The sequence below is a fragment of the Electrophorus electricus genome, chromosome 9 (assembly GCF_013358815.1).
Source record: "Electrophorus electricus isolate fEleEle1 chromosome 9, fEleEle1.pri, whole genome shotgun sequence".
Classification (NCBI taxonomy): Eukaryota; Metazoa; Chordata; class Actinopteri; order Gymnotiformes; family Gymnotidae; genus Electrophorus; species Electrophorus electricus.
In genome coordinates this window covers 2,637,501-2,652,500 of record NC_049543.1, presented here as the reverse complement: position 1 = coordinate 2,652,500, position 15,000 = coordinate 2,637,501, and the positions used below count along the sequence as shown (strand labels likewise).

The following is a 15,000-nucleotide window of genomic DNA, read 5'->3' as shown; positions in this document are numbered from 1 at the left end:
TCAGCCGGCCATGCAGGCCACCCACCAGTGGTGTCTCACTGTATCTACTGCTCTCTCTCTCTCTCTCTCTCTCTCTCTCTCTCTCTCTCTCTCTCTCTCTGTATGAGTGTGTTAGTGGTCTAAAAATGGTGCAGTCTACTGCAGGGAACCACTGTGAAACCATGGCAAGATATCCACTTCTGGTATAAAACAGGGAAGTGAGGGGTCTGCATGTGATTGGCGAATATCAAAACCTATCAGGGCTTTTAAACTCAGCCTGATGTCCAATGACATTTTGATAAATATTTGTATTTTCAGGGGGGGGGTTTTGGACAGAGCTCATGCTCTGTCTTAATGATCGATCTTTGCTGTTTAGTTTGGGTTGTAAAAGGACCAAACAGCCATATTAAAACTCTGTCCGCACCTGTGCTCGGGTCAGCCGTGCATATACGTGTCTGCATTTGCTCAGCACTCCGTGAGTCATCTTTCTGGAAACTTCCAAACCTTTCCACTCATCTATTTTCTCTAACTGCTCCAGGTGCCTCTGGAAAGATCACACTGTATCGTGATGCTGTAAGACTCCAGATGACATGTTACATCTCTGTGCCACATTCATATGTTTCTGTCAGACACGCAAGGCTGCGCGCTCACGGAGGGCCAGTGTATGCGCTCCTAGCAGCAGTCGAGCAGGTGCCGCAGCTGTGTGTGTTCTTCCTCCCCCGAGTCTGTCACTATCAGTCCATCTCTCAGCACGCAAGCACAAACATCGTGTCAGATAACACGGCCCAGTGCAAACAGGTGTCTTGTTTAGTGAAAGCACTGTCTCTCTGTGGTAGAGACCTACATATCTGATTAACACTGTCACATTGATCTAGGAGATGCTTGAGATGTTTTACAGTTTTTACCACTGCCTTTTACACCTTGCATTCAGACAGGTAGTTACTATTCTAGAATCTAATTCTTCAAAAACATTACAGCCATCTTTCCGTACTAATACACGTACTAAAGCTAATACACCGTACTGCTCACCACACGTTGTGAGACGTTTGAGGAACGCCCCTGATGAACACCTTTACGGCATGGTAACATAGCCAGCTGCGTGTGGCCTAGTGCAAAAATAAATCAATCTGCTGAATTACCCTGAACATATGTGACTGACTGCCTGCTGAAGAAGAGAGCCCAGCGTAACAGGTGCCTGATGATAGGTCCTGCTGAACTGGTCATGTAAGCACTTGCATCTGGTCTTAGTCTAGCCTCAGTACCCTTGCAGGGCTCGAAGGCGGGTTTGCACAGGTGCTACAATGTTGTCCTGCAAAGTCACTGCTGATAAAACCTATGACAGCTACTCTGTAGCTAATCACAGAGGCATGATCCACCATAACAGATTTAATTTGAATAGTCAGCTATATGTTGCTGCAGTATAGGTTTTCTGTCAATGAATTCATTTTTGTTAAAGTAATTCTTCCCAAATTAAACACTGTAGTACTCTGGCATACATTTCCAAAGAAAACCCATGGGCGGAAAGAGAGTCATTAATTTTTCAGATGCATTAGAGACTGCCTGTGATTCCAGACCAAAGACACAAATGAGACTGCTGTTGTGTTCAGCACATGAAGAGGGAAAGAAGCATTCCTTTGCAATGAAAATGTTTCTCCAATTTATTAGCAAAGGATTATCAGGGTTATCTCCAGTGATATCATTTGCAGACAGCCATTGTGTAAGTGATGTCCACGCAGATATTAAAGCTGAATAGATAAGAGTCTTTTGACTTTTGACTTGACATCCTGGTCTGATCTACAGTGAGGCAGAGGACAACTGCTCAAACACTGTCCCTTTGAAGGGAATCAGATTTTACATGAAGGTTCCATTCAGGGATGAGTAAAGACAGACTGAAAAGATGTTGAGTGCTGTTTTTTTGTGAAGGTGGGCATGAACTCTTTTATACCTTATCACAGTGCCCAAAGGCAAATTCCTGCATGTGACAAGAAGCAATTATCTCAGCATGTGGTTTCTTTTTGAGCCCAAGTATGAAACAGTTGAAGTAAAATTCTGTGCACATCACTGTTGGAGATGTCCTTGCAGGGAGAATTCTATACCAAATCTACTTAGGCGAGTGCAGCCCACACTTTTTGCCGATGGCTGTTGGTATCAGGTGTGATTATGGACAGGGGAGGTGAGATACTTGGAGAACTTGGGCTGTAATTGGGAGTGGCTTCTGCTTTGTACCAGATGGCCCCCTAAGTTTCAGGCATTCATCACCCAAACTTCCATTAGTGCATAATGCATATTGTAATAGTTTCACTGTTACATGCCTTTATGCTACACTATGAGAATGCTTACTTCTGGGCTATTAAACTGGCAAAAGTCTTCACATGCAGCGTGTTGCCGGTGTGTGTGCACTGCCAGGGTGTGTGTGTGTGTGTGTGCCAGCATGTGTGTGTGCTGCCAGCCTGTGTGTGTGCTGGTGGTGTGTGTGTGTGGAAGCACTTGGCCAAGGTGGGAGTAGAAGCTGCCTCATGACCTAATATACAACGTAATTAGATCTCAGTGGGTAGGATGGTAGAAACTCTGGAATTTTGTCTGTAAAGTGTGTGAGCATGAGCGTTGTGTATAAAGAGGCATCTCCAGCACATATGGAAGCGCTGCCTAAGATGTGTGTGACACTGCTCATGCATGCATGTGCCTGTCAGAATTTCTCATCTCTTCTTTTAAAATTAAAAAATGGTTTCTGTGAAAATTAACTCTTTTCTGCACTCGCTTCAAGAATGAGGTGCTATATTGTCATTTATCATTTGCTCAAGGTCTCAAGAGGCCTTGATTTGCCTATTAGAATAGAATAGAATATATTAGCCTTTATTGACATTGTACAAGTACAGTGAAATTCGATGAGAAACATATATAACTTCATATATATATATGAATGCATGTGGAAGTATAAGACGAGGTAGTAAAAGTCTTTGACGGGGGGAACATGTCAAGAACGATGTCAGTGCTGAATGAGTATCCAGGTGCTAAGATTCCAGTATAAGGTGTCATGTCAAGTGAGAACATAACAAGAACAAGAACAATATAATACTGGGCAGTAGCAATGCCGTCGACTGTGTAGCAACTTCAGATTCCGTCAAGGTGGAAAATGTGCAATAATGATGATATGCACTTTGCACTATGCTGTACATTACACTAGGAATACACTACAGTCACCTGTCATTGATTATTTCCAAGTACAAACTGCAGAGTGGATCTAGAAAACAAGAAAAAAGCTATGCTCTGCAGGACTGAGGTGTTTTCCGTCTGCATTACCTCAGTGGGCTCCAACTCAGAATCCATCATGTGCTAAATTAGAGCACATTAGAGCATAGGCAATATGCACTTGTACCTACAAATCTGATGTTATTATGTAAATTTAGATAAAAATCTCATGTAATTTACATCCCTTGCAGTTCATCGAGGTTCATTCAGGTGTGGAAAGACCCTGTCTGCTTGTTTTTAACTTTCTGTTCACGCATCCACACTGACTCGGCTACCTCTGACCTCTAGTCGACAGCCTCTCTGTCCGCTGACTAGCATATTAGCTCATACTGACAATTAAAGCAGCAGTGACTTTATGTGCAGAGTGGAGAAACATTCTCATGTGTATTGGTGTAGTGATGTTTATCCTCTGTTTATATTCCAGTAGGTGTTTGTAGGTGATGAGGTAAACATTTCACTTCTCATATTTATAAAGCGGTTGGGTTTAGATTGTGTTGTTTTTACAGCATTTTCTCTAAGGAAATCATTTCATAAACTGGCAGTGAGAATCTCCAGGTTAGAAAGAGTTGTTATTTATAGTGTCAAGTAATTAGAACAGCCAGTATTTAAAAGCCTGATAGGTGACAATATAGCAACGAGTACTACTGATAGAGAAGGCCTATTGAGGTCCACAGTGGTTTTTCTATCCAAACCTTAATTGTTTGCTGGTCCAGGTTGTCAGGTAAGGCATGTAGCATGGCTCTCACAACTCATTTTTACTTGCCTAAGTCCTCGATATATTTGAGAGGATAGAAAGTAGCACTTGAAGGAAGTTTGTTCTTTTTATATGGAGTGCATGCAGGCAAATGACCTCTCTAGGTATTCCGGCGCACTGTGATGGCCATCTGTGGATGAGGTGGAGGTGGTCCCATGCACAGTTTGCAACTGTGCAGCCTGTAACCAAACTCTTGAAACATTGCGCTGTATGTATGTGTGCGAGTCGTGTGTGTGTGTGTGTGTGTGTGTTTGGTGCATGGTGTGATTCTCAAACATCCTTTTGTGCACAGACACTTTCTCACAAAAAGGCTGTAAGACTGTCTGGCAGCAGCAGCTCTGGGCAGAGGGCCAGAATCACATTACTAATGTATACAGTAACGAGCTGTGCTGACTATAGCCGCGCTTGATACTTCACATCTCCTTATATACTGTGTTGTTATTAGCGTATCCAGTTACCGTACAGGGAGATCTGTTAATTAGAGGCCACACAAAGAAGCTATACACAAAAACATTGTGGATATTATTATGGTTAATGGGCAGTGTTATTTGCAGTGTGTAGTTTTGGAGTTTTCTCAACCAGGTTAGATTACTCACTTGAATAGTGCAATGATACATTACACAGTACACGCCAGTGCTTTTCCTGCCATGTTTGAAACAATGAAACAATAAGGGGAGGAGAACCTATTATGAAGCTATACCATCTGGACATTGACCTTCATCCTTCAAATGGATTGTTTGTGCTATACGTTGCTTCGGTGGTGTAGAGGTAGAGTTAAAGTGTTTTCCATATTCACTTCCTTTTCTTTGTTCACAATGAGCGAAAATGTCAGATGCCGTGCACCTCCCTGCAGACTGTAAATTAGTTTAAAATGTTCTATTTTATTAGTGGATTTTGTGTATGGCTTATTTAGTTTAGACATCTCTCCTTTGACTAGTTGGTGTGGTTGTATTTTATTACTGGCACTGTGGTGTGTATTTTAATTAATAACCTCCCCACCACATTTTCTGTCTTAGTTTCAGTTATATTTTGCCTGGTTGTTGTCTGAGCTTAATAAAGCAGTGTTCATGTCATTTCCTGGATCTGCTTCCGCACAGACGCTACGGCACTGTTATAGCATAATCCAGAGGTTCACAAACATTTTTAGCTGGGAACTCAAAAGAGAGAGTCATTACCATGGGTTACCATGACATGCTACCAGTATATAAAGACAAACCTCATGAATAACATAAAGGCTCTGACATATATGAGCAACATTTATTCTTTCATAAAATACATTTTATTATCACCCTTTACATATTGCCCAGTCTTCTCTTAACTCATAACAAGCACACAACACAACATAAGGTGTGTTGGCAGAATGGAACCAGCAAAACTTTAGATACTGCTTAATTTTTATTAAACAAATGTTTTATTTAATTTTTTATTGACCATAAACATCCATTTTGCCTGCTTGTCTCCACTCTTTAGGATGCGCTTCAAAGGCTTTTATTAAAATGAACATTTACTAACCTGGCTATGGAAGGATATAATATAGTAATAATGATATTGAAAGATATAATAAATTATCCTTCTCTCTCTCAGAATTAAAACTAATCTTAATGAGTTTTAATGGGAGGTATTTGACTTTGAATGTGTAGTGGAAAACATACAAAGACACACAGACACATGCAGGCATCCTTTCATACACACGTGATACTCTCAGTGATCATACCCTGAAAGTAATTTTTTTTTTAATTCAACTTTTGCACACACTGAGTGAACTTATTTAATCTTGTTATGAGTAAAGCACCTATGCACAACAGTCCAGTGCTATTCACTGAGCAATAGGGTACTATATTAAAAATAATTTCTTGCTCCTAACTTGTCCCATAACACTTTCTCTCTTTCCTTCACTCTCATCCTCTCTCCCTCACTCCCTCTCTCTCTCATCTCTCTGTCTCGTTTCTTTCTCTCTCTTTTCCCCGCCCCTTCCCCTCAGACTCATCAGGCCAGCTGTCCTCCTCTCCTCTCAGCTCCCCGACGGGTCACCGGACCATGGGCCCCCACCCGCTCCACCCAGCCCTGCTCACCCCTTCCTCCGTGGGCTCCACCCCAGGTCAGCTCCACTCACCCATCAACGGCATGGCCTCACCCTTCCCGGTGATCAGCTCGCCCCTGGGCCACCACTCCATGACCGGGCCCTCCTCCACCGGCACGGCCTTCGGGCCCAGCCTCAGCCCACAGGTAAGGTCCTAATGCCTGCGAAAGTTTTGTGGCAACGCTGTGGCTTTGCGTCAGCGATGGTATATTACTGCCTCCCCCGGTACAGCACACATATACCATGTCACAGTGTTGAGTGCAGGTGATCTAGTTAGTGAATGGCGTGACACCGCACTCTGCTATGCTTTATACACTACATATAGTGAAACAGCGTTCAAAAGAATGTTGTATATCACTTTTATCACATCTGACAGAAACAGGCACACAGACGTTCTGTATGTGCAGCGCTGTGTCGCAGAGGAGGATAACTGAATAGTACTATCTGGTTAGCTGGGGGCTCTAGGCAGTTGGGTTTAATGACATATTCAACTGAGTGTGCTTCCACTTTAATGGAAATACATCATGTCTGCTTAAACAGTCTGGGGAAAGTGATACTCCACAAGCTCCAGTACACACCTCTGAGAAGGGAATTGGAATATCAACACAGTATATTTACATTGTGTTCATTGATTTTGCCTGCTTGAACCTGGGCTAAGTGAACCCTCCACTGATACCTCCCTGCCATCTTTGTGTTGCAACACTGATGTAACCCAAGAAAATGGCCAGGCAAAGCACAATTCAGTTAATGTTCATGTACACACATTCACATGTGCCCCAAAAACTCAAAGAACCTCTATATTTTGCAGTTTGCTCTGTGACATCTGGTTTGGTGTGTATTTCTTTTTGATGTTTGTCCTCTGCAGACAGAGCTTTTAGAATCCCATTGGTCCAGAATGATGGTTTATTATGTGCTTTACAGCTCTTGTGTCATATTTCAGCTGTGGAAAATGCTAGAGCTCGTAAAAGGTTTGTGGCTTTATTGGATTTCTGTCAGAAGGATTTGAATATTTTTGAAGCATTTTTATGATGCATCGTATGTGAAATATTGAAGCTTCCAAATGATGTAATTCCACCTTTAATACTGTTATTATGGCCTTTGTTAAGTTTCCAGGAAACATTTACATTGTGTAGTCTGTAGCCAAATGTATAGACCGTGAATAGTAACTGTGTGCAGATTTACCTGAGAGACTCCTGGAGAGAATAGAAAAGTCGTTCTGAGTGGCAGTGTTGTGCCAACAGCAGAATGAATAAGTCATGCCTAACAGCTTGCTTAGATTTTGTGAAATGGTGAGATTCTCTATACACAACCGGCCAAATGGCTTCAGGTGAACTGGCAGTCTGTAATTTCTCGTGTTTCATAGTCTCTCTGTGTTTGTGTCATAGTCTCTCTCAACTACCATTAAGAATATTCACCTTTCTTTCTGCCTCGATTGTGAGAGGTTGCATTTGACTTTTGTTTTGAATTGGACTTTAGTGTCACACGTGCGTGTGTGCCATTTTTGGGAACAAACGATACAGACCTGTAGGGCTTGTATCACATTACAGCTCAGCAATCTACAACATGCTCTCCAGCATGAGATATAAGTGAAATATTATCAGTACACTGGTACCAGATGTGAACTGAAAAGCTGAACCACTGTTGTATTGAATTTCACTCAGCAAGGTAATCCATATAATGCGCTTATTGCATGGTTATCATAAAAGACTTTGTCAGAAACATTTTCCCTCATTAAGAGGAACCCTCCCATGGGTGATAGGGAAATACCCCTAAGCCATTAGCGCTGGGTGCCGCCTCTGAACACAGCTCCAACAAGTTTAGGCTAGCATGAAAACGTATGGGGCTTTTTTTCTTTCTTCCTCTCACTATACAAGTTTCCACTCAAGGAACTCTAAATTGGCCACTTTGCAGGGAGTTTGCATATTACATCCCTCAATATTGCCATTTTGGATGTAATAATTAGTGTGAAAGATGGGGGGGGGGGGGGTGAGCAGAGACGCAGGTGTCTCCTTTCATCCGCATTAGTGCCTTCAGAGTGCTTGATCTGGGACAGGCTGCTGTCACCTGTGCCCATAGTGCGTCATATGGATGCTGTTGGCTTTATCGGCATGCCGAGAGAGCTTAGCAGAGGAGCGGCCAGAGTCCGAGTGTACGGGAAACGAGCGGCCTGTTAATTTCTACAGCTCAGCCATGTGGTGTGTGTCCGAATGAAACTCTTTAACACCCAGCTAGGCGCAGCCTACTTACACACGTGTCCACATGCACACACTCAACTCCCACATGCCCACACTAGTATAATCATGCACTCAAACGTACACCCATACATACACTTTCCCTCATTCCCTCAACTCCCACATGCACACACTTATAATCCCACGCACTCAAACATACACACACACTCTCTATATCCTGTATATAGCTGAAACACATGTTTGGTTTCTACAGTGCAAGGAATTTCTTGGGCACTTAAGTCTTTTCTGGGGATCATATTGCACACATACAATTTTGAACGCTGATTTGAGGTAGTGTTTGTATGAGAAAAGTATTATCAGCTTTTTCTCACTCAGGAATTCTGAACAATGAGAAAACATCAAACGTATAAGGCTATATGCCTAATGCATATGCTGTAAATGTTATTTATTATTCATCTCTGAGGAAAGATAAATGTTTATATAATTTTCAAAGAGATATTTGGATTACATTTTGACATGCAGTATGTTATGTATATAAAATGTGCACATTTTGCATGTAGTATGCTTAATTATATAGCCTAGTTCCCTCTAAAAGAGGGAGATTCATATCAAACAGTGAACAAAGTGGATTTGTACATGTAAAATAAATGGGAGCCTCTTACATCTGGCTCTACCTCACATCAGTTGTTTAGCTCTGCACCCACACAAAGCTGTTCTAGGTTCAGATATTCTGTTCCTAAACTAATGCTTCCATTGACCTCTTTGAAGGGGCACCGTGTAAGATGCAGAGCTAAGAACTTCAGAGCTTTGGATTCAGTCCATCTTCACCTCCTTGCAGTAGCTGAAGATGTTAGCTGATTTCAATTGGCTGTTTTTCTAAAGTAATACATTTGGAGAAATAGGAGAGAAATAGAAGAGAAATAGGAGACATGGACACGCATGACTGGTTGTTTTAAGCAGTATCAGTGACGGAAATGTTTGCCAGGTTCTTTGGAAAGGTTTCTTCTTCTGTTTTTATGCTGTTGCATACTGATGTTGATCATCTTTGTCTGTATGGAGGCTATTACAGCTTCTCTACTGCTTGCTTATGGTTGTCTATAGTTTGTCTCTTGAGGGGGGAGTTGGAGGACAGCAATAATTCAGGTTCAAACCCTTCAATATTTCCTCATGGCCTCTATCTAATAGTGCAGTCTAACTGTCCCCTGTCATTGGCACAGAGAGCACCCGAATGCAGATTGAGTTTCAGGTTTACTCAAAATAGACTGAGTGGATGTAACATGTGTGCTTGGGAGTGGGTGTGCATGTGTGTGTGTGTGTCTGTGTGTACATGTATGCATGTGTCTGTCTGAGTGTGTGTGCCAATGGATTGTAATCATCAGAGGACAGAGCAAGGGAAAATGTCTGTGTTAGAATAGAAGTGGGACAGACAAACAGGTAGGGCTGTTTGTGTGTGTGTAGGTTCATGCATTTAACAAGAGAAATATTTCACTGTAGTTCATTGCCTTAAGGGTCATTGAGTTACTGTAGTTATTTTTAATTTATTTTCAATGGACATACATAAATAGCCCAACACACACAACACTGCGATACTACAAGCTCAACTGCATTTGCATTCAGCTGTGTTGGGAAGGGTTTGATATCTGCTGTATGAGCTTTACATTTACATTTACAGCATTTAGCAGACAGTCTTATTCAAAGCAACTTACAAAAGTGCTTTGTCATTACCTCATAGAATACATCCTAGCCAGTAGAGTAGGTTAGTGTCCAATATACCAATGAACTAGAATACTGTAGAAATACAGGGATCAGTGCTGATGCCTAAAAGTACAAAATACATAAGCTCTATCTTAAACAGTGATGTGTAATAAACAATAAGTACTAGAGTTTGTTAGTCAACATCAGTGTAATAAACAATACCCTACAATAAGTACTAGTTTCAGATAGTCAACATAGGAGCAGGGTCAGTGGTCATTTAATTATTCCACGGATGGATGGGTCTTCAGTCTGCGTTTGAAGAGATCCTGAATTGAGCTATGCTGACCTCATCTCAATGACTTGTTGAGCCGTCCTACAATGAAGGAGCGATTGAGTAAGTGATTGACAGAAAATGAAAGCATGACAGTCTGAAAGAGTGGCAGAGAGTGTAAATAAGGATTGTTTGTAACAAAGACATAGTGAACTAACATAGCATGAAGCTGTCTCATGTTCCTGGCATGCTTTTAGTTTCTTTTAAAAAGTAACATGTGCATTGGAGAACAAATAACTGAACAAGATTTCAAGAGAATCTCATATTCTTTGTTTCTGGGTTCAGAAAAAAAAAGGGTCTCTTGCAACAATATCATACTCGGAAATACATGATAGAGAAACAAGGAGATTTTCCCTTTCCTTGCCCGTCCATTTGCTGTGGGCGTCTCGGGCATCTCTGCTCCCAGGTGCCCGCATGGCTTTATCTCTCATTGCTCTGCATGCTTGGCTTCTCTTTTGGGCAATTGGAGATGCATGGTGTGCGAAGACTGCAGTCTGTTTCAGCAGGCAACTTCATGTGGGAGACATATTTAAATGATGGAAAGCGCCATGGCCCCTGCGACTCCTCCCTCTCTCTTTCTACACTGCGTACGCTCACGATGCTCTCTAGGCTTTTATCTGCGTGAATCAGTAGAAATAAGAGAAGCTGGAGAAACTGTATGCTCTGCAGACAGGCTTGGGTTCACTTGAAGTCCTGTATTTAGAAGGAAAGTTGAATAAAATCTTTCTGAAGCTGTATGTGGAAATTTATATGCACTAATATGCTGTCAGTTATCACATATATCAGAGATCATTGCCAAAAAACATAATCATAGTGTTTGAGACGTTCACAAACATAAGCAGAATGTTTCTGTCAGTTATTTCTTAAAATTGTGGTCAGAGCCAACAAGGGATTCTAATGTGTATTTTCTGAGCAATGGGTTTGCCGTTACTGCATTTGTTCCTAAACCACTGTGTGTGTGTGTGTGTGTGTGTGTGTGTGTGTGTGTGTGTGTGTGTGTGTGTGTGTGTGCGCGTGTGTGTGTGTGTGTGTGTGTCTGTGTGTTGCAGCTAAGCTCCCCCATGACTTCAGTCAGCAGCCCAGAAGACATTAAGCCTCCTCTGGGTCTGAATGGGGTGCTGAAGGTTCCCGCTCAACCCATGGGAACCTCACTGTCTCTCACCAAACACATCTGCACCATCTGTGGAGACCGGTCCTCAGGTGATACACCCGATGCACCCCCACCCCCCACCCCCCAGACACACACACGCACACACACACGCACACACACACATACCAACATTTTTATAACAATATTATGGTCATAATATTCATAAGCAGACCCAGTACCTATATTAGTCACAACTGGAGGCAGAGGTATACAAACTTCGTTGCACTATTCTTCCACACTTGCCCGCTTTTGGGTTCCACCGCCACTTGTAATGCAACAATAACAGATGTGAGACTTTGCCGGTACTGAATTATTGATCGCATCGCTCCAATTAAAGAGGCCCCCGGCTGAGAGGAGTGTTTGAAAGGACGAGTGGTGTTTGCAGGTAAACACTACGGCGTGTACAGCTGCGAGGGCTGCAAAGGCTTCTTCAAGCGCACCGTGCGCAAGGACCTGACCTACACCTGCCGGGACAACAAAGATTGTCCCATCGACAAGCGCCAGCGCAACCGCTGCCAGTACTGCCGCTACCAGAAGTGCCTGGCCATGGGCATGAAGAGAGAAGGTACTCGGCTTCGCTCTCTTCCCACACTCATCTGCACGAAGCTGAGGGTGGCGCGATATATAGCGCTCGTCAATGCTTGGTGCAGTATCGGCTTTCGCGGTATCGATAATGCGATATGTAGTTCCTTAACCCTTGGTGCAGTATCGGCTTTCGCGGTATCGATAATGCAGTATGCATGCGATTCGACCTAACAAATAAAATCTAACAAACAAGTACAAATGTTTGTGATCATAGCTGGGTATTTGTATTTTGTGCTGCCTGCATGTTGGATGAATATTCTGTCAGCAGTTGTAAATGTGTCTACAATAATGCAGGCCAGTCTGTTACCATGACATGTCAAGGATTCACCCATGTGGTTTACATTTACATTTACATGTACAGCATTTAGCAGACGCTCTTATCCAGAGCAACTTACAAAAGTGCTTTGTCATTTACTCATAGAATATATCCGAGTACAGTACAGTAGGTTAGAGTCCAACATACCAATGAACTAGAATACTGTATACAGGGAATACAGGGATCAATGCTGATACCTAGAAGTACAAAATACATAAGGTCTAACTTAAACAATGATAATTGCAATAAACAATAAGTGCTAGAGTTTGTTAAACAACACAAACAATACCCTACAATAGATACTAAATTAGTCAGTCAATATGGGAGCAGAGTCAGTTGTCCTTTAAATATTCTGAAAATAGATGGGTCTTCAGTCTGCGTTTGAAGACTGCAAGGGACTCTGCTGTCTGGACAGTAAATGGGAGTTCATTCCACCATCTTGGAGCCAGAACAGAAAATAGTCTCGATGCTTGTCATCCATGAGACCTGAAGCAAGGTATTTCAAGCCAAGCCATACTTGAGGTTTGAAGTAATCAAGGTACGGATTGGGCTTTGACCATTGACCTCATGTATGAAGGGGCTGGTCCATTTTTGACTTTGTAGGCAAGCATCAAGGTTTTAAATCTGATGCGTGCAGCTACTGGGAGCCAATGAAGGGAGCCATCAGTGGAATAACAAGTGTGAACTTCGGAAGATTGAAGACCAGTTGTGCTGCTGCATTCTGGACAAGTTGTAGAGGTATGATGGCTCTTACAGGAAGACCAGCAAGTAGCGAGTTGCAGTAGTCTAGCACTGAGATGACCAGTGACTGCACAAGCACCCTGCGAGAGAAAGGGCCGAATCCTTCATATGTTACCAAGGAGGAATCTGCAAGATCGGATTAGAATAGAAACATGAGTTGAGAACGACAACTGGTTGTCCAAATTTATGCCCAGGCTACGGGCAGCTTTGGATGGTGATACCAAGGAGTTCTCGAAGGAAACTGTGAGGTCATGGTAATGGTTAGGAGTACCTGGGATGAACAGAAGCTCGGTTTTACTGGGGTTGAGCTTCAAGTGGTGGGCTGTCATCCATGATGCGATGTCAGTCAAGCATGCTGAGATACGTCTGGAGACCTGCGTGTCAGAGGATGGAAAGGAAAGAAATAATTGAGTGTCATCGGCATAGCAGTGGTAGGAGAAACCATGAGAAGATATTACATCACCAAGAGAACGAGTATACAAAGAAAAGAGAAGGGGGCCTAATACTGAGCCTTGTGGAACACCAGTGGAGAGTGTACATGGTTTTGGATGTGGATCCTCTCCATGTCACCTGATAGAAACGTCCCTCCAGATAGGACTGAAACCATCTCCAAGCAGAGCCAGTCACACCAAAGCCTGGAGAGAACAGAGAGAAGAATGTTGTGGTTCACTGTGTCAAAGGCTGCTAAAAGGTCTAGAAGAATAAAAACAGATGACAGTTTGGCAGCTTTAGCAGCATGAAGTTTCTCCGTCACTGCTATGAGGGCTGTTTCTATAGAACGTGCCGGTTTGTAGCCAGACTGATTGGGATCATGCAACTGGTTCTGGGTGAGGAAAAGAGACAACTAATTATAAACTGTTTATTCGAGGGCTTTTGAGAGGAAAGAGAGAAGTGATACTGGTCTGTAGTTGGTAACATTGGAGTCATTGAGTGTGGCCTTCTTGAGGATTGTTACCACCCTGGCAGTTTTGAATGCAGTTGGCACGTATCCAGAAGATAAGGATTTGTTGATTATGACAGAGATGAAAGGAAGTAGATCTCTTGCGATTGTCTGGAACAGAGTGGAAGGAATCGGATCCAGCGGACATGTAGTTGGATTGATGGAAGTCGGGAGATGAAGAATTTCATCTCAGATGAGAGGAGAAAAAGAAGTCAGAGAGTTGGATGTTGGGGAATGCACGTTGGTTGGAGGAGTGGGAACAGAGGAAAAGGACTGGTGGATTGCTGCAACCTTCTCCTCAAAGAAGGTGATAAAATCATCCGGAGTAAGAGATGAGGAAGGAGGGGGAGGATTATGGAGAGAAGAAAAAATAGTGACGAGCTGATGAAGATGATTCGAGTTTTCTTCTGTAGTGGGATCACTTTGCGGATGTTACTTGCAGTGAGAACTTGGAAAGGAGAGACTTGTATGAGCTGAGGTCTGAATCTACGTGAGATTTCCTCCACTGCCTGTCTGCAGTCCTTAGTTCTTTCCTGTGGCAGCCAAGTGTTTCTATTAGCCAGGGGGCAGGTGGGGAGGACTTAGCGGGTCTAGAGGAGAGAGGGCACAGAAGATTCATTGATGAGGAGAGTGTAGAAATGCAATAATTAGTAACTGTATCCAAAGAGAGAGAAGACAGAGAGTCAGGGTGAGGAAGGGTGGACAAAATAGTAGAAGTAAGGGAAGAGGGAGTTATGGAGTGCAGATTGCGATGAAAGGGGGAGGAACACGTTGGGGAGGACTAGATGGAAAGAGAAGGAAGGGAGAGAGAGAAGGATAGAAAGTGATGGTCCGAGAGGTGGAGGGGGGTGACTGTGATGTCCAGTGTTGTGGTGGTACGGGTGAAGATCAGGTCCAGAACATTGCCCGCTTTGTGAGTCGGAGGAGAGTGGTTGAGGTTGAGGTTGAATGCTGTCAACAGCGGACGTATGCAGGAGGAATGCAGCTT

The 15,000-nt window shown here is 42.9% G+C and overlaps 1 protein-coding gene across 4 annotated transcripts in view; it reads left to right on the top strand.

The window, feature by feature from the left end:
* rxrab (retinoid x receptor, alpha b) overlaps positions 1 to 15,000 on the top strand; it is a 38,795-nt gene that overhangs the window by 13,478 nt on the left and 10,317 nt on the right. For 2 of the 4 annotated variants that reach the window (XM_027003108.2, XM_027003107.2), the window contains 3 exons: positions 5,964 to 6,208; positions 11,330 to 11,480; positions 11,816 to 11,995. In XM_027003108.2, the coding sequence (XP_026858909.2) occupies positions 5,964 to 6,208; positions 11,330 to 11,480; positions 11,816 to 11,995 (576 nt within the window). Of the gene's footprint in view, positions 1 to 5,963; positions 6,209 to 9,609; positions 9,689 to 10,200; positions 10,344 to 11,329; positions 11,481 to 11,815; positions 11,996 to 15,000 lie in introns of those variants that run through there. The other 2 variants (XM_027003110.2, XM_027003109.2) reach the window with 2 other exon arrangements.